This window comes from Haliotis rubra, unplaced genomic scaffold (genome assembly GCF_003918875.1).
Source record: "Haliotis rubra isolate DU_JTF1 unplaced genomic scaffold, ASM391887v1 Scf1105, whole genome shotgun sequence".
Lineage (NCBI taxonomy): Eukaryota > Metazoa > Mollusca > Gastropoda > Lepetellida > Haliotidae > Haliotis > Haliotis rubra.
The window spans coordinates 251263-276079 of record NW_025765010.1 but is presented as its reverse complement, the minus strand read 5'-3'; the positions used below and the strand labels follow the sequence as shown (position 1 = coordinate 276079).

The following is a 24817-nucleotide window of genomic DNA, read 5'->3' as shown; positions in this document are numbered from 1 at the left end:
ATAATAGTTCTTTGAGGCGCCTGCTCAATATGAACAGCATACAAACCAACAGCCATGCCAATGTGAATAATTATGCTAACTAGCAAGTCTTATGTACAGTTTCTTTTCCCATATCACTGTTATACATATTCTCCATATGAATGTTGTACATAATCCAGTACAAGTGTTGCATATATATTTCCCTAATAAACGCTGTACATATTCCCTATATAAATATTGAAATAATCCCCACATCACAAATGTTGTATACATTCCCCATATGAATATTGAAATAATTCCCACATCAATATTGTATATATATTCACCAAATGAACCTTGCACATATTCTCCATATAAAGATTGAAGGTGAGGTGAAATTGGGTTTAACGTCATGCTTGAGAATATTTCGCTCATATGACGAATATATAAAGACTGAAATAATCCCCACATCAAGACTTCATATTCCCACATGAATGTTGTAATAACTTCACAAGTAAATGTTGTACATATTCCCACATGAATGTAGTATATATTCCCCACATGAATATTGCAAGAACTTCCCTAATCAACGCTGTACATATTCCCACATGAATGTTGTAATAACTTCACAAGTAAATGTTGTACATATTCCCACATGAATGTTGTAATAACTTCACAAGTAAATGTTGTACATATTCCCACATGAATGTAATAACTTCACAAGTAAATGTTGTACATATTCCCACATGAATGTTGTAATAACTTCACAAGTAAATGTTGTACATATTCCCACATGAATGTTGTAATAACTTCACTAGTAAATGTTGTACATATTCCCACATGAATGTAGTATATATTCCCCACATGAATATTACAAGAACTTCCCTAATCAACGCTGTACATATTCCCACATAAATGTTTTACACATTCCCCATGTGAATCTTGTATTAACTTCCCTAATCAATGTTGTACATATTCCCACATGAATGTAGTATATATTTTCCATGTGAATTTTGTAATAACTTCCCTAATCAATGTTGTACATATTCCCACATGAATGTAGCATATATTCCCCATGTGAACATTGTAATAACTTCCCTAATCAATGTTGTACATATTCCCTCATGAATCTTGTATATATTCCCCATGTGAACATTGTAATAACTTCGCTAATCAAAGTTGTACATATTACATGAATGTTGTATATATTCCTCATGTGAATATTGTAATAACTTCCCAAATCAACGCTGTACATATTCCCCCATATGAAAGCAGTAAAGACATTAGACAAGTTCTAGAGCTATAACTGCAAGTTGAACATAGTTGAGACACTTCCAAATAAGGTTTTCATACTGATAATAATGAGAGTTTAAAAATAAATTCCAATTTCAGGCAGGTGAGGATGACCTGTTTCACATACTGGACATACACATTTCAATCCATTTAGTGATGTGGTAAACTGACTGAGTTTAGTTTTACGCCGCTTTTAGCAATATTCCAGCAATATCACGGCGGGGGACACCAGAAATGGGCTTAACACATTGTGCCCATGTGGGGAATCGAACCCGGGTCTTCGGCGTGACGAGCCAACGCTTTAACCACTAGGCTACCCCACCGCCCCAGTGATGTGGTAAAACAAATGCTAAACAAAGGACCACCTACTATAATTACTTATTGTACATTATAGTAGATTGGGTAAATTGTAAGGTGTACTCCTAAAGCACTATGTCTTGTGCACATGGAAGAAATTTGAAAAATCACACAATGTAAAAAATCAAAATACCCTCGTAAAACTCAGCAGTAGGAATCTGTTACTTTGTCACCATGAGATCATGCATGTATCTGAAGTATGCTACACTTTCATACTTATCTCCATGCATGGTTCAATGTGTGATTTACATAGCTTCTTAATGCTTTGCATGATTCACATAGCTTAATACTCTGCACGATTCACATAGCAGCCTAATTCTCTGCATGATTCACAAAGCATCTTAAGGACCATCCTCAATAATCTCCAGGGTATACGTTACGATCACTCTCCACGATACCCTGGATGCATCCACGGCTTGGGGCGATGATTTTATTACCTCCCTTTGCTGACTTTTTATCCAGTCAGGTGCCTATGCTGGGAAGTTGAGCGTACCACTACTCACTTTCACGTCTTAAATTATCTAACTGTTTAAACTTTGCAACACAATTGATGCAGAGGTACTCTGAAAGAAGTAGTAGGAGTTCTTTCATATATTCTTTTTAAAGTTTCAGATCTGTGAATTTGTCTTTATTATTTCCCAAAAAATCTGAGTGGCACTGCGAACAAACCTTTGAAACTGCGACTGCAATCTTTGTTGACACTGGCAAGCTCGGTTGTAATGGCGGCTTAGCTGATTGGCTACTGTGAGAATGCGGAGCAAGCCAAGGGAGGTAATAAAATCATCGCCCCCAAGCCGTGGATGAATCCAGGGTATAGTGGAGAGTGATTGTAACCTATACCCTGGAGATTATCGAGGATGCTTAAGGGCCTGCTTGATCAAGAGAGCTTCTTAATGCTCTGCATGATTCACATAGCAACATAAAGATCAGCATGATTCACATAGCAGCTGAAAGCTCTGCATGATTCACATAACAGCATAAAGATCAGCATGATTCACATAGCAACATAAAGATCAGCATGATTCACATAGCTTCTTAAGTTCTGCATGATTCACATAACAGCATAAAGCTTTGCATGATTCACATTGCAGCCTAATGCTCTGCTTTATTCACATAGTTGCCTAAAAGATTTCAACCCATGATCAGTACTGGTCCATATTATAATCTTAGATTGCAGCTTGAGTATGTTCTGATAATCAGAGCAGAATCATTTACTACTAAGCAAAGTTAAAACTGATAATTTTTGGCTGTAAGAAAATTGTTTTTACTGACTTTGTTTTTGACTTGTTCATATTATTGGAAAAATATTATTTGTACAAATGCAAGCTCAATTCTGTTTTACCAAATACTGCTCAGTTCCGAAGTGAGTTGAGATTGAGATATAGTATTGAAAAATGTATTTTCTTTAACAAAAGATGTAACGCCGAATTTTATTCGAAATGGCTTATTCAAAGACAACTGAATTAATTATATTATTAATATGTTTGATCATTAAAAAATAATCTTGTACTTGTGTGAATGGTGAGTGAATGGATTGTCTTGTTTCATAAAAAATTCCACCTGTGTCCTGTTAAATTACTGTATAACTTCAGACCAAGCTGTCCCCTGGCTGCTTAGTTTTGACTGTAACAGGGATTCAGAAATAAAATTTAAATTACAAAAAAAAAACATCCAAAATTTTCATCTGACTACACTTAATGTGTCATGACATGTTCCCAGCTGTATGTGTTAATGTTTAAGGCTGTGGCATAACTACCTGTTTCAAGTGAGCATTTCTCATTTGTAAGTAACATATTGCTATTGATACAAAATAAATGCTGGTGATCTGTATTAAACAGTGTGTTCTTTAACAACTTCAGCAGCATGGTTGATTTATTCCTTAGTTTCCGTGGATGCTTCGCACAGAGAAATCTTGATGATAAGTATAACAAATTGCAGGTCTAGAAGCCTACAGTTTCAGCAGTATCACAACACTCCATCCAGTGGTCTGGTTCTGTCATGGTTGAGGCCTGGAGTACCCCTACTGTATTCAGTACAACTCACAATAAGTTAACGAAAAATGGCGAAGGATTGCAATCTTCATGTTGATTTCTATTCAAGGTAATGTTCAAATGTCCATTTTTGAGAATCGTCTCCGTTACAAGGGTTGACAACAACGGCATCGTTATTTTTCAGTTTGGCCTTGTCAAGACACATTCCTGACTTCACGTGGATGATTGTCCCGTCCTTCTGAAAAACAGATTGTGGGAGTGAGTAACTGTTTTTTTATCGCACAGTCATCAATATTCAAGTTATACCATAGTGAATATAACTGAAATATTGCAGAGTGCGTTGTTAAACAACAAACAAACATGGTGGACTGTACGTATTGTTTTCTTGTTTAAGGTATCAGTCAGCAATATTCCAGGCATACAAGAGCCATCTGTAATACATACAATCTGGAAAACACTTGTCAATGGTTGAATTCTTGAGCATAGACCAACTCAAACGGGATACAATGACACACATCCTACCAAGTCACTGAACCAGACCACTTGATCTGCATAAATACTCCATCTTGCAACAAGCATAGCTGCTGGAAACCAATATTCTCACCCAGAATACCCACAGGTTCTGTGAATATTATATCCGTACTCAAACACTATCATAAAAAAATCCTTATTACTTGGCTTTAAAACCATTTTAGAAAGGTGTCTACCCTTGAAGATCCATTTTAGAATTGGTCTTCAGCAACCCATGCTTATTGTTTGAGGGGACTAATGGGATTTGGCCCCGATTTCTCGAAACAAACTTAAGTCTGAGTTTTGACTTAAGTTAGAGTGTTTACTCAAAGTTGAGAAAATGCATTGCCAGAATGAACTGAAATCGACTGCATATTAAAAATAAAAAAAGCCCAAACAACTTAAGTAATCTATCCACCAAACTCAAATTGTTTACTTAGTTTGAGTTCAATGGATAGATTACTTAAGTTGTTTGGGCTTTTTTAATTTTTAAAATGCAGTTGAGTTAAAAATTCAGCTGTTTCAAATTGTCAAACTCAGTTTGAAATTTGAGTAAAAACTTAAGTTTCTTTCGAGAAATCGGGGCCGGGTGGTCAGGCTCACTGACTTGGTTAACACATCATAGTATCCCATTTGGGTAGATCGATGCTCATGATGTTGATCACTGGATTGTCTGGTCCAGACTCAATTATTTACAGACCGCCGCCATATAGCTGGGATATTGCTGAGCGCGGCAAGAACAAATGAACAAAACAAAAGAAAGGGATCCCCATGGTATCACACCAAGAGTGAAATTGGCTGACGTCACTTTGAACAGTATTTCAGTTGCATCATAAACAGGGAAGACCATATCAATGGGCCATAGTTTGATATTTAACAAAAGCCTGAAGAAATGCAGGTTTTTGTTTATCACTCTGTTGAAAGCCACGATCACTAGTATGGTGCTGAAAAACCTAGATAGATGAATAGGCAATCAAATCTACAATCAAAGGTTTCATGGAAGGCCGTAACTGCACAGACAATTGTCTGGCCTCAGAGGACTGAGCCACCTGTGTTTGTCACAGGGACATAACTCCTCAGGGGTATTTTCAGCCACTGCAATAGCAGAGTTACTTCCCTTCCATTACTGGTGGACTCTGGCATTGTGTCACAAAACACACCCTGAGCAAAGGCTTGACAGAAGTAATAACCTAATGAAAAGCTACCTTTAACAATCAGTAAAGGTTGCTGGTGACATTTTCTAACACAGTAAGTGAGTGAGTGAGTTTAGTTTTACGCCGCACTCAGCAATATCCCAGCTATATGGCGGCGGTCTGTAAATAATCGAGTCTGGACCACACAATCCAGTGATCAACAGCATGAGCATCGATCTGCGCAATTGGGAACCGATGACATGTGTCAACCAAGTCAGCGAAACTGACCACCCGATCCCGTTAGTCGCCTCTTACGACAAGCATAGTCGCCTTTTATGGCAAGCACATGGGTTGCTGAAGACCTATTCTACCCCGGATCTTCACGGGTCAACACAGTAAGTGATTGATTAAATGCCGCTTTTAGCAATATTCCTGCAATATCATAGCGGCAGACACAAGAGATGGGCTTCACACATTGTAGGCATGTGGGAATCAAACCCAGGTCTTCAGCGTGATGAGCGTAAGGTTTAACCACCAGTCTACCCCACCACCCGTTTTCCAACACAGAATACGACTCCAGTGAGTTAAGAGACCCATGAAGATAAGGGTTAGAAATGATCTTCAATAACCTATGCTTGTCGTATGAGGCGACTAATGGGATTAGGTGGTCAGGCTCGCTGACTTGGTTGACACATGTCATCATATCCCAATTGCACAGATCGATGCTCATGCTGTTAATTACTGGATTGTCTGGTCCAGACTTGATTATTTACAGACTCCCGCCATATAGCTGGAGTATTGTTGAGTTTGGCGTAAAACAATACCCAAACCAAACCAAACCAGCCAGTTAGGTATTTACCTTATTATGTTTCCATTTCAAGGTCTCTACGTTTCCTGCGCATCCCGTGAGTCTCACCGCCTGCCCTGCTACACCGCTGGACGACAAACAGCCCTCCTCTCGACGAAATTCATCAGTCATGCTGATTGACAGGATCTGAAGCATTCGTTGGAGTGAGTGAGTGTTTTCTCTCAACTGTTGGTTAATAATTTCTGTGGGTGTGTGGGTGGGGTGAGTGAGTGAGTGAGTGAGTGAGTGACAAAAGCCTGTAGCTGCCCAAATAGAATTAGCAGAGGATGTCAGGGAAGGAAAGGATGTCACAAGCTTGAACCAAAAACTACAACATCATGGCTGAAGATACATCACAACAGAAGCTTGCTGACCACATGATTAGTGAAAAGGGAGCTCAAACATTGTCAAAAAGATAAAGAAATTATGCATAATGGGCAATAATGAAGTTATAACACTGTCATGTGTGTATGTAGTCGTGTATCATTATGTACTTGATATATTATACACAAAAAACACTGGGCTATCAGGATCAGGATCAACACATGTACAGGGGTGGAAATAACTTTAAAATTGCTAGTGTACTCTGGTACAGTGGCACATGTAAAATCACTTGCCCTGATCAGTTTTCCACTCTACCGGCCGTTTTCTTGTTAATTTTTTAAATAAACAACATAATTAATATTGGAAAGTCAACTGGACACCGGTACAGCGTGATATACAAATTTGCTTGCCCGACAGAAAAAAGCACTGGACTCGGACGTCGGGCAATGGGTTATTTTCACCCCTGCAGGTAATGTATCACTGAATGGCATGCACGGTTTCACCAGAATATTCATTTTTACACAATGGAAAATGGTTCATTTAACTCTTTCAACACCAGTCAACCAGAGGCATTTACTGCCATGACACCGAGTTCCCAGAGACTCTGAGGTCATAGATGAAGCCTATGTTTATCAAGGAAAATATCAGCTCGTAAATCATTATTACTACTACATATCATAAAACCATTTGAAAGGTCTAATCCCACTGTTTATAAATATGAAAGTTATTTTTTATCATATTATTCAAGTAATACGACTACAACTTAAATAAGTTAATTATTAATGAAAATGCAAGCTTACACATTTATATGTCAAGATAAACCAAGAAGGAAGCAAAAAATGAGGCGATTTTTTCCCATTTGTAACATGTCATAATATTCCCTTACCTATTTCTTTTATATTTTCATTTTTCGGAAAATTAATCGGAAAATTATTATAAAAAGATTTCTGAAATAATATGTATGGTCGTCTATTTCCCGATATCAGTGGCTTTCCCCTCGGTACCATGATACAACAGCGTGAAATACCTCCGTTTTCGAAGCTTCATATGAATAACATGTGAGGCGATTCGTTTGATGGCGGGTATTGTTCGAAAGCATCAACAATATCACTGTACCCTTGCCAAGAGTATTTTCACAGTTGTAAGAAGCGATTTCATTGGATAAAGATTGGTTTCTAATGACGCTTATTTGCCTCAGTCTGCTATAAGGATCATGATTGATCAAAATCAGACACGTTACCTAAGGCAGCCAATCAGATAACAGCAATGGATACTGTCCTCGTAAATGAAAACCTGTAGGTTCAGACGAAAGTTTTGGGTAAATATCATGCTATTCTGAACGTGTTACGCAAAAATTAGCACCTATACGTATATTATGGAGTTAGTTGACGTATCATGCTAGGTTATGACCTGTGACAAGAAAGTTTAATGCATATATTTTAGCATTAAACATTGTGTCCGAGCGTAAAGTTCGAAGCGACGAAAGCCGAGAAGTCACTTGAATTACATTACACGATCGCTCAATAAAGATGGAAATAGTAAGTTATAATGTTTGTTTGACAACTATTATGAGAGCACAGTTGTTGATTTTATTCTTCAGTTTATTTAAATTGTTTAATTTCCTCGAAACATCATTAATTTTCTCATTGAGAACTCCGATGTGGACCCGTTGCCGAAGCATGTGTCCGAGAATCTTTTTTATTCAATAACATTGCAAAAAATAGATTATAATTCTAATTCTGTTGATAATATATGGCCAATTGAAATGTAATGAGTGTTTTCAGGCATTATGAAAAGAGATAGATTTGATAAATGAATCATATGTTAGTTAGGTTCCTAAAATTATATATCATTTTAATGCGACTACTGCTTGGCCGGTTTTCCGGCTTACGGTGTCTGGGGACTGGTGACGTTTTGGCCAGAAAACCAGCCTACGGTGTTGAATGGGTTAATAATACTTTTGAGAAAAACTCACTTGATTGGCACTGACACCATTCTGACAGGAGTATAATCCCATGTCGAAAGAGGATTTTTCGTCTTTCTGTAGTGTGTCAAGGCAGATATTGCTGGACGGATTCCTCACCTGAAACAGGAAGTGGGTGCATTAGAGTTTATACAATTCATGCATTACTTTACAATGCACCAGGAGATTCAAGACTAGGTAGATTCAGACACAGAGTATATTAGTGCTGTAACGATGCATTGATTCTCTGATAGCAATTAATGGTAGAAACGATAAACTATCAATGCATAGATATATAGTATGTGTGACTATCGATAGTTTAGTAATTGACTTCCGTTGATAAATGCACAACGCAAAATACAGGAAGTACCAGATTCATTCACTTTGATTTTGAGTTATCCGCCCCTGTTACCTCTTAAACAAGTGTGGCAGCAAACTATAACTATACATTCATTTAGAAAATGACTTCAAATGAGACAATTCAAGGAGAAAAAAACTATTGCAATAGTATTGCACTAGTTGGTCGCAATAGATTATCGCTATCACAATAGTATGTTGCAATAGTCACCCCTAGTGTTTATACAAAACATGGGAGTACTTCAGGGTATTTGACTACCTATGGCCTTTCTCACAACAGTGAGTGAATGAGTGAGTATGATTTTACAGGCCTTTTAGCAATATTCCAGCAATATCACAGTGGGGGGGACACCAGAAATATGCTTCACACATTGTACCCATGTCGGGAATCGAACATGTGCTCAGTAACGATTTAATCACTAGGCTTTCCCACCGCCCCCTCTCACAACATGCAAGACCAGACAGGGTATACTTTATCACAGCATGTTGATTAATGTGGGAAGAAATACCAAGGCAGGTCTTGGAACATACAGGTATCTAAGTAATAGAACCTTCTATTTGTAAATGTCACAAAAACGAGTAGTCCATGGCAACGGTGAAATCTGACATGCAGCTCATTGAACTACCCACAGTTTTAGTTTTGCTAATTATAAAGCATTGTTAATTGTAACTTGCTTTCTGTCCAACTCATTTGTAACCTTCGAAGGTATGAAAGGTCGGTGGGGTAGACTAGTGGTTAAATGTTCGCTTACCACGCCAAAGACCTAGGTTCGATTCCCCACATGGGTACAATGTGTGATGCCCATTTCTGGTGTCCCCCTGCCGTGATATTGCTGAAATATTGCTAAAAGCAGCATAAAAACAAACTCTGTGACTCACTCACTCACTCACTAGACTATGGATGGTCCCGGTGAGCAATATTGATCTTACCCACAGAAGATTTACTGATTTACAAATTTCTTCTAAGGATTAAATGGGTGCTTTCTAAGGATTACCATGGTTACGCACATCAAAATGTAAACCTACCATTCCCCAAGCCTTCACATTCTCATCAGGAATGAATTTTTCAGGGTAAACATTGTCCAGATACCACTTGAAACTTTTACACTTCAGCTTCTCCCTCAAAGCCTTTCTTTCTGAGATGTCCCCATGGTCCTTGCCCTTGAAAGAAAGATGCTGTGCATTAATATGGTGATTGTGTGGATTCATTAAGTCCGTAAGTTTAGTATGAATAACCAAGGACAAAACAAGCTATTGTGAATGGTGTTTTTATACACACAAAAATAAAATAAATGTATGTAAGAAGGACATGTCTAAACAGTATTTAAACAGAATTTCAGTTCTGTCAACCTAAAAGTGTGATGAAATCCCCAACTGATGCAAGCCTTCATGTTTTCCACTTTGCTGAAACGCATAAGTTTCATGATGACAGACAAGATTATGATCCGTTCAATTCTGGAATTCAAGCTAATGGCAAATAATGCTTTTAACATACAAATGTACCATCCACAGGTCAAGACACAACATGGGAAAGGCTCTACATTTGAATGCTATATTAAATCCCTTAAGGGGCTACAAAAGCAGACCTATGGCAGCCAACAAAGGAGATAACTACAGCCACTCTGACAACCACTAATAACAGACCAAATGAAAATTGAAAAACGACCCCCAAAATGGAACTCTTAAACACATATGATGAAACAAAGAATGCTGATCAGTCAACATTACTGGCACTAGACTGTTTGGACAAACATTTCAATGAGACTGACCAGTAGTGGTGGTCCGATTAATTGAAATAATCGAAGATTGGTAATGTTTTCTCATGATCGAACACAAACAATTCTGGAACACTTGTTGCATTAACAATGTCTTTCACACAGTTGGTTTTGTCAGTTACATTTCATGAGCACTACAAGCTCGTCCACGTCATGATTGAATTTATCTTAAAGACCCCCAAGAAATTTATGTTCCTAACATGCTAGTCATCCTTTAAAGATGAGCAATTTGAAAAAAACCCAAAACCAAAGAACTACATGTTTTTTCTTTATGTTTTGTGCATTAAGAAACATAACCGGGAAAATCTGATAAATGACGCTAACCAATTATTTTCGATGATTGATCGGTTGTAATGAACCAATCATCAATTATGAGATTTTAACCAATTCCCACAGGGGTGGAAATAACCAATTGCCCGACGTCCGAGTCCAGCGTTTTTTTTCTGTCGGGCAAGCAAATTTGTATATCACGCTGTACCGGTGTCCAGTTGACTTTCCAATGTAAATTATGTTGTTTATTTAAAAATTCAACAAGCAAACGGCCGGTAGAGTGGAAAACTTATCAGGGCAAGTGATTTTACATGTGCCACTGTACCAGAGTACACTAGCAATTTTAAAGTTATTTCCACCCCTGTTCCAACACTACTGACCAGCAGCTCTCTCCGGTGTGTGTAGTATAGGCGCTTGTAGCCATCCATCCATACTTCAGCAAGTCTCATGGAGTTAATGCCGTGAGTGTCCTTGTTCCCTGTAACAGTGACAGTGAAAGAGTTTGGGTCGTTGTTTTACACCACACCCAGCAATATTCCAGCTATATGGCAGTAGTCTGTTAATAATCGAGTCTGGACCAGACAATCCAGTGATCAACAGCATGAGCATTGACCTACGCAATTGGGATACGATGAAAGAGTGTGAAAGAGTTCGGGTTTCCGACCACTTTGATAAGAATTTCCTTTATATTACGGCTAAAGGCCATGGACCTTGTAAGCTTATGGGGGCAGTGAGCCTAGTGGTTGAAGCATCTGCAAGTCTTGCTGAAGACCCAGGTTTGATTCCCCACATGGGTACAATGTGTGAAGCCCATTTCTGGTGTCCCCAGCCGTGATGTTGCTGGAATATTGCTAAATACGGCGTAAAACCAAACTCACTCACTCCCTGTATGCTTAATGAAGTGCTTAATTAATGTCAAGTGATGAGCACACTCGTTGCAATTGGATTTTGCTGACCTGCAGACTAGTGACTTGGTTGACACTAGAGCTGGTATTGGCATACAACCTGAGATACAATACATAACGATCCTAACATTGTAGTCAAGACGATATATTGCCAAAGTATTGTGCACTGAAGCTGCGATATGATACGAATCCCGATATAAGTGTGGGATATGATACATGTACGTATCACGATGCTAACATCTCTAATTCTAACACCAACTATAAAGCACCTTAAGATCACACAAAACCATTTTAAAGTATGTCATCAAATTTCACCACTACTGCAGACCCTCCTCATGTTTGCGGATTACCACTTCAGTGAAACACACAAAGGAGTGTTGCTGACCAACCGTGAAGCATAATCAGGTTGCCTTTGGATTCAACCCCATGATCATAGGTTTCTGGAATGCTTAAAGGATGCAACTCTACATCTAAATGCTCAGACCATGGCACCCCAACATGATATTGCTGAATATTGCTAAAAGCAGTATAAAACTAAATTTACTCACTCATTCAGACCATGAGAACCAAGTCTTGAGTTACATGTCAATAATGGTGTGCATGTGATTTGATGAGCTGAATATTACATATTATTTTAAAACATTAAAATTCAGTTCATACAATTTAACTTCATCCTACCTATGCCAAATTAAGGTTGGTGATAGACATTTGAAAGACATTTAGATCTATGTTGAGCATGTTGTCAATTGGCGAAGTTCATCAAGTGTTATGTGACAAGAAATCACGTAACAGCACACATTCTGACATCATGATATCTGCACAGGCTTATGCAAGCCACTGGCCAACCAGATAGCTAGATTCTTTGATGAGTAATTTTACCTGGGAATGTGTAAGGATGGCTGGAGCGGAATATATGTCCTACTCGAGAACAGGGAATAAACTCTAGTTTTCCTCCACACATCCAGATCTGAAAATATATATGGATGCATCTGAATCTCTGGACACGATCAGTGGTTTGGGCATGATAAATCATGGAACATAATCAGATTTTCAACACAGATACAAAATGGTATAATATAATGCATGAGTGCTTTGTAGGTAACAGTTGGGTAATAAAGAATTCATCAATTGAAATATTAGTGACCAAACATTTTAATGCAGAAGATGCTGCAAATCAATATTTTCAAATTACCATGACATCTATTCTATTATTCCAGAATTATGCCAATCAAATGCCAAAGTCTCTGAAGACTATCACTGGAATTTTACTTTTACAGCTACACACCACAATTTGGTATCCTTGAGCTACTGGACTGTGTGAATTCTGAAGGCTCATATTTCTCTTAAATAACAAATGAGAATATATCATAATTAGGACTTTATGGTCACAACAACTAGATGCCTAGATGCCCCAAAAGACCAGTAGATTTCTCTCTCTGCTTGTCTTTCATCCTCATCAATCCAGAGTAATAATGTCTTCATTCTATTACATTATATACCCTGGGATACACCACTACCTCCATCCCACCAATATACAACTTAGCACAGAATTTCTTTTGCCTATAAGCAGGGGCGGAAATAACCCATTGCCCGACATCCGAGTCCAGTGTTTTTCTCTTTCGGGCAAGCAAATTTGTATATCACACTGTACCGGTGTCCAGTGGACTTTCCAATGTTAATTATGTTGTTTATTTAAAAAATCAACAAGAAATGGCCGGTATAGTGGAAACATTATCAGGGCAAGTGATTTTACATGTGCCACTGTACCAGAGTACACTAGCAATTTTAAAGTTATTTCCACCCCTGATAAGACTAATTTGATTGGATGGCTAATTCATTGTTCCACTTGAATGAGGCTCAAAAAGTATCCAATTTAATGAAATGATTCTTTATCAAAATGGAATGGAGATAAAGTAAACCTGAGAGTCATGATGATGATTTGGAGATGACGATTTCACACAAAGTCTGGATAAACAAGGATACGTTCTCATGCAACTACTAACAAATTCTATCAAACAATGAAACACTCACTCTAAATGATATTTCCAAATTTTCTCCTCCCCAAACCTCCATTCCAGGGTCATACGCCCCAATTTCAAAAAAATATTTTCTGTCTGCAGCAAACAATCCTCCCGCCATTGTTGGAGACCTGCAGGGGAGAAAATAAAAGTCACTCACTGTATTTCTTACAGCTGAAGCTCATTGTCAGCACAGATACTACAGAAACGCACCCTAGCCAAAATATGAATTCAGAAGTATACCCTAGGACGGGTCCATTCTCAATTATGCCGTTTTCTTGATTGGAACTGTCATACTGTTGTATTTAATACATTTGATTGCGTTATATAAGAAACGAGCATACACAGTAACAAATATATATCGCAATACACAATACCACTCGCAGTCAGTTGAACGGGAACAACAACATTAACATTACGGACTCATCTGCCGTTTAGGGTACCATGTATGTTTCGGTATTTTGATTTTGTTTAGAGTACATTTCTGTGTCAGAAATGTACCTGCTGTACACATATGTAGTACCAGTGCCGACAACGACCCCTTCAGCCTTAATTATATAATACACCGAACCCGTTACCATGATGATGAATAATTAATGCATTTTGCACCTTGAAGAGGAGGGACATGATCAAGAAGACATTTCATCAGAGGATAAAGAACAGGGCAGGATACAAAAGACCATTCTGGCCAAAATGAAAAGTGAAATATTAATGACGACCTTGTACTTTCAAAGGATAATTCCTGTTGCAGTTTGAGAAGATATAGACAATTAACAACACACAGACAAGCCATGAATTACACTAACTACTTGGTCAGCTATGATTCACTCATATATTCACTGAATCGAACCTTAAATATTTCTGATTTCTTTAAAGAGAAAAATGAACTAACACTGCCAACATGGTTAAAAACATTGTTGTTGTTTCAATGTATATAATGAATACTTCAGCTGCTAACTTGTTACTGTATTCATTACCTAATACCTGACTGCCTCCGTGGTGTAGTGGTTAGAGCGTCCGCCCGGAGAGCGGAGGGTCGCGGGTTCGATACCCGACCGCGTCATACCAAAAGACGTTAAAATATGGTACTTGTTGGTCCCTGCCTGGCGCTCGGCATTAATGGGTACAACAAGGACTGGTCGGCTCGGAGTCAGTATAATGTGTCTGAGTGGGATATTCATGCTTCACTGAGGCATGGTATCTCCGTGGGCTAGCACTATAAAACCAGCTTAAGTCTGGGCTAGTACAAGCAGCCGCACATACACATACACACACATGCACGTCGTCATATGAGCGAAATATTCTCAAGCACGACGTAAAACCCAATTTCACCTCACCTCACCTAATACCTATTTCGTTACACAATATTCATAATTTCATGTTCAACTCATAGCAGACTGCAGCCCTGCTAATCACAGATTTTGAAAATCTTCTACTTCATGATAGCTAGCTATCAGTAACACAAAGATATTAAATTAGTACCGAACAGAACAGCATAAATAAGATATAATCAATAAGCATGACACTGATACAAGATACATTAGACAAGATAATCATATGTATCATATGTATTCTGTTCACTATAACTACAATAACAGCTGGGTTGGCGGGAGATATTGATCCATACACACCCAACAGGTTTCTATCAATCTGTCACATGTTCTTATTGTCTTGCCAATTTAATGGCAATATTGCATGTTATACGACAGCTGTTACATAGATCAGTGCATTTAGACTACATAAAGAAGTGTTACAATAAATCATGACACAAATAAAGGTGTTAAGTGCTTGACACTTCAGTCTATGAAAACAACACTTTTGAGCTTATTTGCCCAAACTAGGCAACACGTTTCAATGAATAATTATTTCAGGCTATATACTGAAAATTTGCTGAAAATTTATCTAAAATCTCTCCTCCACAAATTTTTCTCTTTTTTTTCTTCTAAAACAATTTAGATAATAAAAATATATATTTGAAATTGGAATTAGAAAAAGATATTAAATATTGAACAACCCGCCAAATGTTTTACACAGAATCCACAACAAATGAATCAAGAAAGTCTGGACTTCAAGTCAGGATAATAACTCAAAAGTTTGGACAAGTGTATTATTCATTATATTATTTGAGAATCCTTAACTGTAACATATTTGTAAAGTTTATTCTAAATCCCATTCTGCTTCATAATCACACATATCATTAAGGTTTCATTTTTAAATCACTATTCAACTTTTGGTAGCAGAACGCTCCGGTTCGTCTGCTTTTGATCGTAGCGGTCCCGCATAACCTCCGTTTAATAGACAAGTACTGTAAGCAGTCTAACGACCTGCCGCCCTTTTTTCCTACACCTATTAAATCTCAGAGAACTCAGATTCGTGTTCTGGCTTTTATTAGACCTGTCTACAAAAGCATAAAGCATACTTTTACCATCTTACAGAGCAGATTACCTAGAACAGTAGGTTACTCATGGTTAAGGTGTTACACATTCTAAATTTCAAAAGAAATGTTACCTAGGTTACCAAGAAGTTAACAGCAACAAAACCATATGCTGTTGTTTTTCTTTAAAATGCATCACTCAGTAATTGAGAGAATAATTCAAAGTTTTATGGACAACAGAAAGCTTGAAATTAGGTACCGGTACTCCTTTATCTCAGACTGTGATGTCACAATGAATAACGTGCGCATTAATGGTTGCATTTCTTCAATGTGTGACCACTAAATGCTTGCTAACAAAGTAGCCTACTTTTTATTTTTGTTCAATTTGATTTTTTTGTTCTTCAAGCAACATATTCAAAAGAATAAAGCATGATGGTTTGACCAAAGCTTTTAAAAGTAATCAAAGACGGAAGTATTCTTTATTCACTTATGTTATCTCAATGAACTCCTGTACGAACTGAACACTTTTAATGCCTCTGAGATATGAATTGAATTTGAATGCCCTGGATCGATTCACTGTATAATGAATAGAAAGTGAAAATAGTAGAAGTAAATAGCTTAGTAGTCCTGTTACGAATCACTATTGTTTTCAGTGTATCGAACAGTTTCCCTTCATCATATTTATTATTATTATTATAAAATATTTATATAGCGCACATATCCAGGCAACTGGTACATGCTCAAAGCACTTCTTTGTTTTTCCTTGAATCATTGGATGTCAATCTCAATGGCACATCATATTATCAATCTCAACTCCCTGGGAGCATACAACTCTTGCAGCCACTAGGCGCACACAGTTATTGTGGCTCTCTCATCCTTATAAGGTACCCATTCACATCTGGGTGGACTGGGACACATAGTCACAGTACTTTGTCCAAAGTTACTGCACGTTGCTGTACCCGCAACTGGGTGTTTGCACGTATTCATGTGGCCACCATCTGGTCATATACCAACAGATTTGTGGGTTTTTTAAGTGCACAGGGTTGTGTACTGTACACTAGGGGTTGTGACAACACTGAAAGAGTCTGCACACAAAGTTGACTCCAAGGTTTTTACACCTGGTCACAGGTGGGTGCGATTCCCGACACTTCAAGCTTGCTGGATCCCTAGCCTGGCGCCTTAGGCAGCTCACCCACCATGCCCCACATGGGCATAAACATAGTGCTAGAACTTGATGGCCCATTCTGCATGTAATTAGTTAGTTTATATCTTCTCTCATATCCACAGTTTTCATCCCACGTGTCAGCCACAACTTCAAGCCTTGTGTACATGTACAGGTGAGTGAGTGAGTGAGTTTAGTTTTATGCCGCATTCAGCAATATTCCAGCTATATGGCGGATGTCTGTAAATAATCGAGTCTGGACCAGACAATCCAGTGATCAACAGCATGAGCATCGCTCTGCGCATTTGGGAAATGTTTACGTGTCAACAAAGTCAGCAAGCCTGACCACCCGATCCCATTAGTCGCCTCTTAAGACAAGCATGAGTTACTGAAGATCAGTTCTAACCCGGACCTTCACAGGTATTACAGGTGAGAGTGTCTGTGTGTGAAAGTTGGTAAATGTACTAAAAACCAGGTTTCAAGTATTTCAACTCTCAATTTCATTCCAAGGATGCTACAGTCTTTTCTGGGCAGAATATTCAATCTCGAGTCCAGAAATAATATAATTACAAAACATGTTACCTGATGGGGTCGATCATAGACTTCCTGCGTTCCCGCTCCCTCTGAGGGATGGGTCTCCAGGAGAAGTGCAGACTCCACCAGAATCCCCCCACAGAGAAGCTTCCTGTGCTCCCATACTGGAGAGTGTCCTTATCAATACTGTCGATCTCCGGGCACAACACAGCCGTATGGTCCTCTTTGATACGGGACAACAATGGCTCCAGCCTGCATAAGAAAAGCAAGTGTTTTTTTACTGATATTGTTTTAGTCAGCTCTGCATTATCATGGCTTACATTAAATACTTTGTTGGTGAACAAGCATCTCAGATAATGTAGCATTAAAAAGAAAGGGTGGGCCTGAAGGCCAGGAGCTTTGAAGCAAGAGTGAGTGAATGAGTTTAGTTTTTTGCCGCTTTTAGCAATATTCCAACAATATTACAGTGTGGACACTAGAAATGGGCTTCACACGTTGTACCCATGTGAGGAATCGAACCCGGGTCTTCGGCGTGACAAGCAAACGCTTTAACCACTAGGCTACCCCACCGCCCCCTGAAGCTAGAGAACCTGAATACGCTGTATAATGTTTTGAACATGTCCTGATCCTGTTACAGGACACAAGTATAATCAGTGATTATGTCTAATGCCTGTTTCACTCAGTGGTTATGTCTAATTAATGAAATTTTCAGTAATTAGACATAATCACTGATATGAACCAGGGCAAATTAGACTTGTTTCCTGAAAGCATATTCTTGGTTATGACTCCTAATGTTTATACTGTACAATGAACCCTTATACGAAATAATACTGTAACAAAGAATAACCATGTTTATTAGGATTAATCTTAATTTACAAGACAACAATAGAACGTAAACAATGGTAAATTACATATTAGGGATCTTTGATGATCATAGGCTGTCATTTGCGCAGAGAGACTGTTGAACGATACATAGATCATTTTGGTCACGGAAACATTTTCCATTTAACATTCCACGCTTGGCGGGATTCAACATTACATCACACTCGTAAATATGGACATTTAGGAGTGTTTGTTTGTACATGGCAGACTTGAGTCACATCTGTAATTGCACTCTAGCTTTGCTTTGAAACATTTGCAGCAGTTGGTTTGACACCGTTTGGCCCCAGCACAGTTGCATCTCACAAATCCTTGGCCACCACAAACTGACTCAAGCTGAACTACTTGAAGTAGAGAGACTGTTTGATCTGTGTCGAAGTCACTGAGGTGATGTTGATAAACCCTGGTCCACTTGTACAATGGACTACCAATGAAGTACCCTCATATGTTGTTGCAACACTTGCTTCTTATTCATACTGAGACACATTGATCTCTTATCTCATTTGAAAACTCAAGAATATGCTTTCAGTAAACAAGCATAATTTTCCCTGGCTCATTTCAGTGATTGTCTAAACAAGGATAAGTTGTAGCGGCATTAGACATAATATACATAATCATGAGGTCAAAAGATTGAGACAGTGACAAATGTACAGCCACACTTCACCAGACCAAAGTATCCTCTTTGTAGTAATGACAGTGAGTGAGTGAGTGAGTGAGTGAGTGAGTGAGTGAGTGAGTGAGTGAGTGAGTGAGTGAGTGAGTGAGTGAGTGAGTGAGTGAGTGAGTGAGTGAGTGAGTGAGTGAGTGAGTGAGTGAGTGAGTGAGTGAGTGAGTGAGTGAGTGTGAGAGAGAGAGAGAGAGAGAGAGAGTGAAATAGGCTTCACATATTGTACCCATGTGGGGAATCAAACCCCAGGTCTTCGGCGTGACGAGTCAACACTTTAACCACAAGGCTACCCCATCACCCCAGTAATGACAAGAATCCTCCTACCATGTTGACTTTCACACTTAATATTGAAGACGAAAATGCACTTACCATCCTGGACTGGCCTCACAATGAGAATCAAGGAAAATGAGGACGTCACCGGTGGCAGCCTTAGCCCCAGCTATCCTGGCTCGGATCAGTCCACTTCGCTCCTTGGTGCGGACAATACGAACAATGCCATCAGGCCACGTCTTGGATACAAAGTCCACCAGCTCCTGGCCCAGACCGGCTGGAACAAAACAGAAGAGGCTTCATGCAAATACAAATCATCAAGGGTCTTGTTCCACAAAGTGTTCTTACGACAACCATTAGCCATGTTAAACTTAAAGCATGGAGTTATGATTATCTTAGCACAGAGCAAAGTTATCTTACGATAACCATTAGCCATGTTAAAATTAGGAAGTTACGATCATCTTAGCACTAAGGAAAGCAATCTTACGACAACCATTAGCCATGTTAAAGCATGAGTGTTACGATCATCTTAGCACTGAACAAAGCAATCTTACGACAACCATTAGCCATGTTAAAGTCAGGGAGTTACGTTCATCTTAGCAATGAGGAAAGTGATCTTACGATGAACATTAGCCATGTTAAAGTATGGGAGTTACAATCATCTTAGCACTGAGAAAAGCAATCTTATGACAACCATTAGCCATGCTAAAGTCCGGGAGTTACGTTCATCCTAGCACTGAGCAAAGTGATCTTACGACAACCATTAGCCATGCTAAAGTCCGGGAGTTACGTTCATCTTAGCACTGAGCAAAGTGATCTTACGATGAACATTAGCCATGTTAAAGTATGGGAGTTACAATCATCTTAGCACTGAGAAAAGCAATCTTATGACAACCATTAGCCATGCTAAAGTCCGGGAGTTACGTTCATCTTAGCACTGAGCAAAGTGATCTTGCGACAACCATTAGCCATGCTAAAGTCCGGGAGTTACGTTCATCTTAGCACTGAGCAAAGTGATCTTACGATGAACATTAGCCATGTTAAAGTATGGGAGTTACAATCATCTTAGCACTGAGAAAAGCAATCTTATGACAACCATTAGCCATGCTAAAGTCCGGGAGTTACGTTCATCTTAGCACTGAGCAAAGTGATCTTGCGACAACCATTAGCCATGCTAAAGTCCGGGAGTTACGTTCATCTTAGCACTGAGCAAAGTGATCTTACGATGAACATTAGCCATGTTAAAGCATGGGAGTTACGATTATCTTAGCACTAAGATTGCTTTGTGGAACCAAGACCTCAATTAGCTCAAAACAGCAAGTGAGGGGCACAGTCTTCACCAAGTGGACAAACTACCGACTGCAGAAAAGTCTGTGATGTACGTGAGGCATCCAGTAACCTTAATGTTAAACTTAAAGTCACTTTGTGGAATAGCACCCAGGTATTAGATGTTCACTTGTCAACAAAGCTACAAGCATATACATATAGATATGCACTACAGTTAATTATAGTGCATCACTGCATCTTGGTAAACATGCCCAAATACCCCTGAATTTCACAAAATAAGGAACTATAAAAATTCAATTTTTTTATACATATTGAATTGGCAGTAAGTTTACAATCCTAGATAAATCTCCCTAACTTAATCTCTTACACACACTCATACACTATAATACTCACTCTTGTGTACTCAGCGTTGTGTAATCACTCACGTGTATTCAAAGACTCACTCGCTCACTTAAAATCCTAATTGTGTGAAAAAATTAACTGACACCAAATTTGGAACCCTAGAAAAATATCTCCCTTGCTCAATCTCTCACACACACTCATAAAAAGTTATATGCTCTTTCACCCATGATCTCGCTCACTCACTCCGACACTCACCTCTGTCGCTGAAGTCATCCAGGAGAATCACTTCATGGAGGTATTCCGGCGGCGATCTGTTTACTACACTATGGACAGTGCGTATCAGGGGTGACCAAGCCTCATTGTGGAATATGATCACAACACTGGCAGTGGGTAGTACCTTCGGATGTACTAGTGTCTTACATCTGTCAAATTTCGAGAAAAGAAATTAAAAAGGGACACATTGTAAATTTGTGCCAAACTAAATGTCCTTCAAAACATGGTCAATCTAGGTACTAAAAAAGGATTTAACATATTTGTTTTACTAATCATAGGTATTAGGAACGTCATGATACATACATTTCATGAATCAATATGTATCACGATACCCATGTCATGATTCAATACGTATCACGATACCCATGTCATGATTCAATACGTATCACGATACCTATTTTCACGGCATTATTGCGTACATTTAGTTACATTTTGAACATTAATATTACATATTTTATAATTGTCCATGAAAAGATCACGATTTTTTATTCTTAGAGAATAAAAAGTTCTAATTTCCCATCTTTGTGCATGACAAATAATCATTTATAACTTTCATGACATCAAAAAACATGATACAATTACAAAATGTAAACGATACATAAACATATTTAAACCGCCACTTTCAAAACTAAATATCGATAAAGTTTTGAAAGAATCGATAATTGTATCGTCTTAGAAAAAGTATCGATGTAATAGGTATTATTCTTTGTATAATAAACACTGCATTTCATTAAAAGAAACATTCACAAGACAGTATGATGGAAATAAAAATATAAAGGGGCAAATCTGGTGATAGCAAACCTATGATCAAGATGTTATTCTGTGGGAATTTCGCAAAATAAACTCGATGATCGACATCAATATCATGAGGCAGATCAAGGATTTTTTAAAAAGAGATTTTGCCAAGGGTTCAGCTAACATATAAGTTGTCAATGGAAATGGGATAGAGTGTGCGACCTTGAATATAAACCTAGTCAAAATAACACACCAATGTACATAGACATCACTTCATGCTAACTCTCTCAATGATGATAATATCACATGATCACTAGTGGTGGTCCGATTAATTGAAATAATCGAAGATTGGTCGCAGTGACTAAACGACCAAGCAATCAATCATGTTTTCTCATAATCGAACACAAACAATTCTGGAACACTTTTTGAATTAACAATATTTTTCACAAGGTTGGTTTTGTCAGTTACATTTCATGAGCACTACAAGCTCGTTTCAAATCATGATTGAATTTATCTTAAAGACCCCAAGAAATCTATGTTCCTAACATACTAGTCATCCTTTCAAGATGTGAAATTTGCCAAAAAAAACTCACAAGAACTACATGTTTTTTCTTTATGTTTTTGTGCATTAACAAACATAACCAGGGAAATTTCATAAATGACGTTAACCAATTATTTCCGATGATTGATCGGTTGCAATGAAGCAATCATCAATTATGAGATTTTAACCAATTCCCAACACTTGACCACCAGGTGCTAAATCTACTTATCACATTTATCAACAGCCAATTATTGTTGACAAAATGACTCTGCACTCTGAATATATTGACACAGCAGTGTCTGTGCTAAATATTTACTGACCACACTAGGATATACAAGGTTGTATATACCTGGTATTTTTGACAACACTATCGCATTGGTCATGGATCTCATTCCTACGCCATAATCAATAATCTTGTAAGTATGCATAGTTTACCTCCAAAACTACAGTAAGTGAAATAGCTTTAATTTCATTATTTAACAATAATATTTTAATTTATGTTACAGATTTCACTAATATTCAGTTTAAACTATGAAATAAGTGAGGTAGTATTTAACACCACATCTGTATTATTTCAGTGAGTGAGTGAGTGATACTGGTTTTACACGCTTTTAGCAATGTTCCAGCAATGTCACGGCGGGGGACACCAGAAATGAGCTCCACACATTGTCCCCATGTGGGGAATCGAACCCGGATCTTCGGCATGAGGGGCAAACGCTTTAACCACTAGGCTACCCCACCGCCCCATTATTTCAGCCACCTTTGAATAAAGAAATACCAATTTGAGGGTAAGGAAAGCACACATGTTAACTGAATGATTCCAGTCACTTACATCCCGAATCAGTGTCAGAGCTGAGATATGGATCCTGTCTGTTCAGGACAGTTACAGCACTTCCTTAGCTACCTTGTCTAAACAAGCCTAGTGTCAATAAACGTCACATGCAGTTGTACACAAACAAACAATCCATAAGGGATAACATGCCCTTGCCATAAAACATATAATAACAAGTCTGGTGAGTTATGTAACCACGTTTAACGTCAGTTATGAATGACATAAACTACGGTATATACGATAGGTGGAGTTTCACGGAACACAATGTATACTCACTCCGGTTCTCGCATGTCCTTTAGGCCCCTGTCGAGGGCTATCTTATCGCTTGCAACTATATTAAACGCTTCCTTAACCATAAGCTTTTCTGCTTTTGCTTTTTCTTCTCCTTCCAAACGAACACCTTCTCCTAATTCACCTGGTCCAGTCCGCTTAAGTTCACCGTTCTGATAATCCATATATCGCTTTTTCCGAAGAGAGAGCAAGTCGTCCGGCGTCTCCCAACTCGTGAAGGCATACCAGTTGCTGTAGATGTAATATATTGCAATAGCCGCTACTGCAAATAAGGCGACAGTCCTCAATTTAATCCTCTTGTAACGTGAAAATAATCTCATTATTGCTGTTACTGAAATATAATAAGTTTGTATTAGACACCTGTCACAAAGTTTCAGAAGTTCGCCATGCTCAATGACGTCACGCCAAGGGTCCATAACTCTAAAATATTCCCTCTATAGCAGACGACAGGCGCTTGGAAATTGCCACGTGTAATATCTTTTACAGATCAATAACCATAACGACCTCGATCCTAGACTTTTGTGATTCAGCAACACTGTACGATTATTCGTCCATGTCATTCATAGCCATACTATAGCTATCATAATTAATATATACAATGTCCCAAATTACTTTGATCGTATTGCCTGGGAGCAGAGACCATAATGAGTTTCTATTATATAATGGTCTCTGCTGGGAGAGGGTCTCTGCTGGGAGAGTGAGAATATGTTGCTTAGCATGCTTTTCGTTCGATGTTCAATTAATATTGTTTGTTGTTTAACGCCATACTCAGAAAGGTTAGAGCTGTATGTCAGCGGTTTGTACATAAACAAGTCTGAACCAGACAATCCAGTGACTGACATTCTATTTGGATTTAAAGGTAAACGTAATAATCCAATCAATGTGGCGATAATAATAATAAAAATATATGTTGTATTAATGTAATAAGA

At 38.3% G+C, this 24817-nt stretch overlaps 1 protein-coding gene across 1 annotated transcript; it reads right to left on the bottom strand.

Annotated features, from left to right (window-relative positions):
- Positions 1–2687: 2687 nt before the first annotated feature.
- On the bottom strand, positions 2688–24285 carry LOC124287139 (probable N-acetylgalactosaminyltransferase 9). The gene is made up of 11 exons (XM_046723626.1): positions 23874–24285; positions 21472–21638; positions 19687–19864; positions 17820–18023; positions 13715–13832; positions 12563–12650; positions 11159–11256; positions 9760–9894; positions 8389–8496; positions 6102–6236; positions 2688–3837 (listed from the first exon to the last, which is right to left on the bottom strand). The coding sequence occupies exons 1-11, from the start codon at positions 24206–24208 to the stop codon at positions 3700–3702; spliced, it is 1704 nt and encodes a 567-aa protein (XP_046579582.1). The 5' UTR covers positions 24209–24285; the 3' UTR covers positions 2688–3699.
- Positions 24286–24817: the final 532 nt, after the last annotated feature.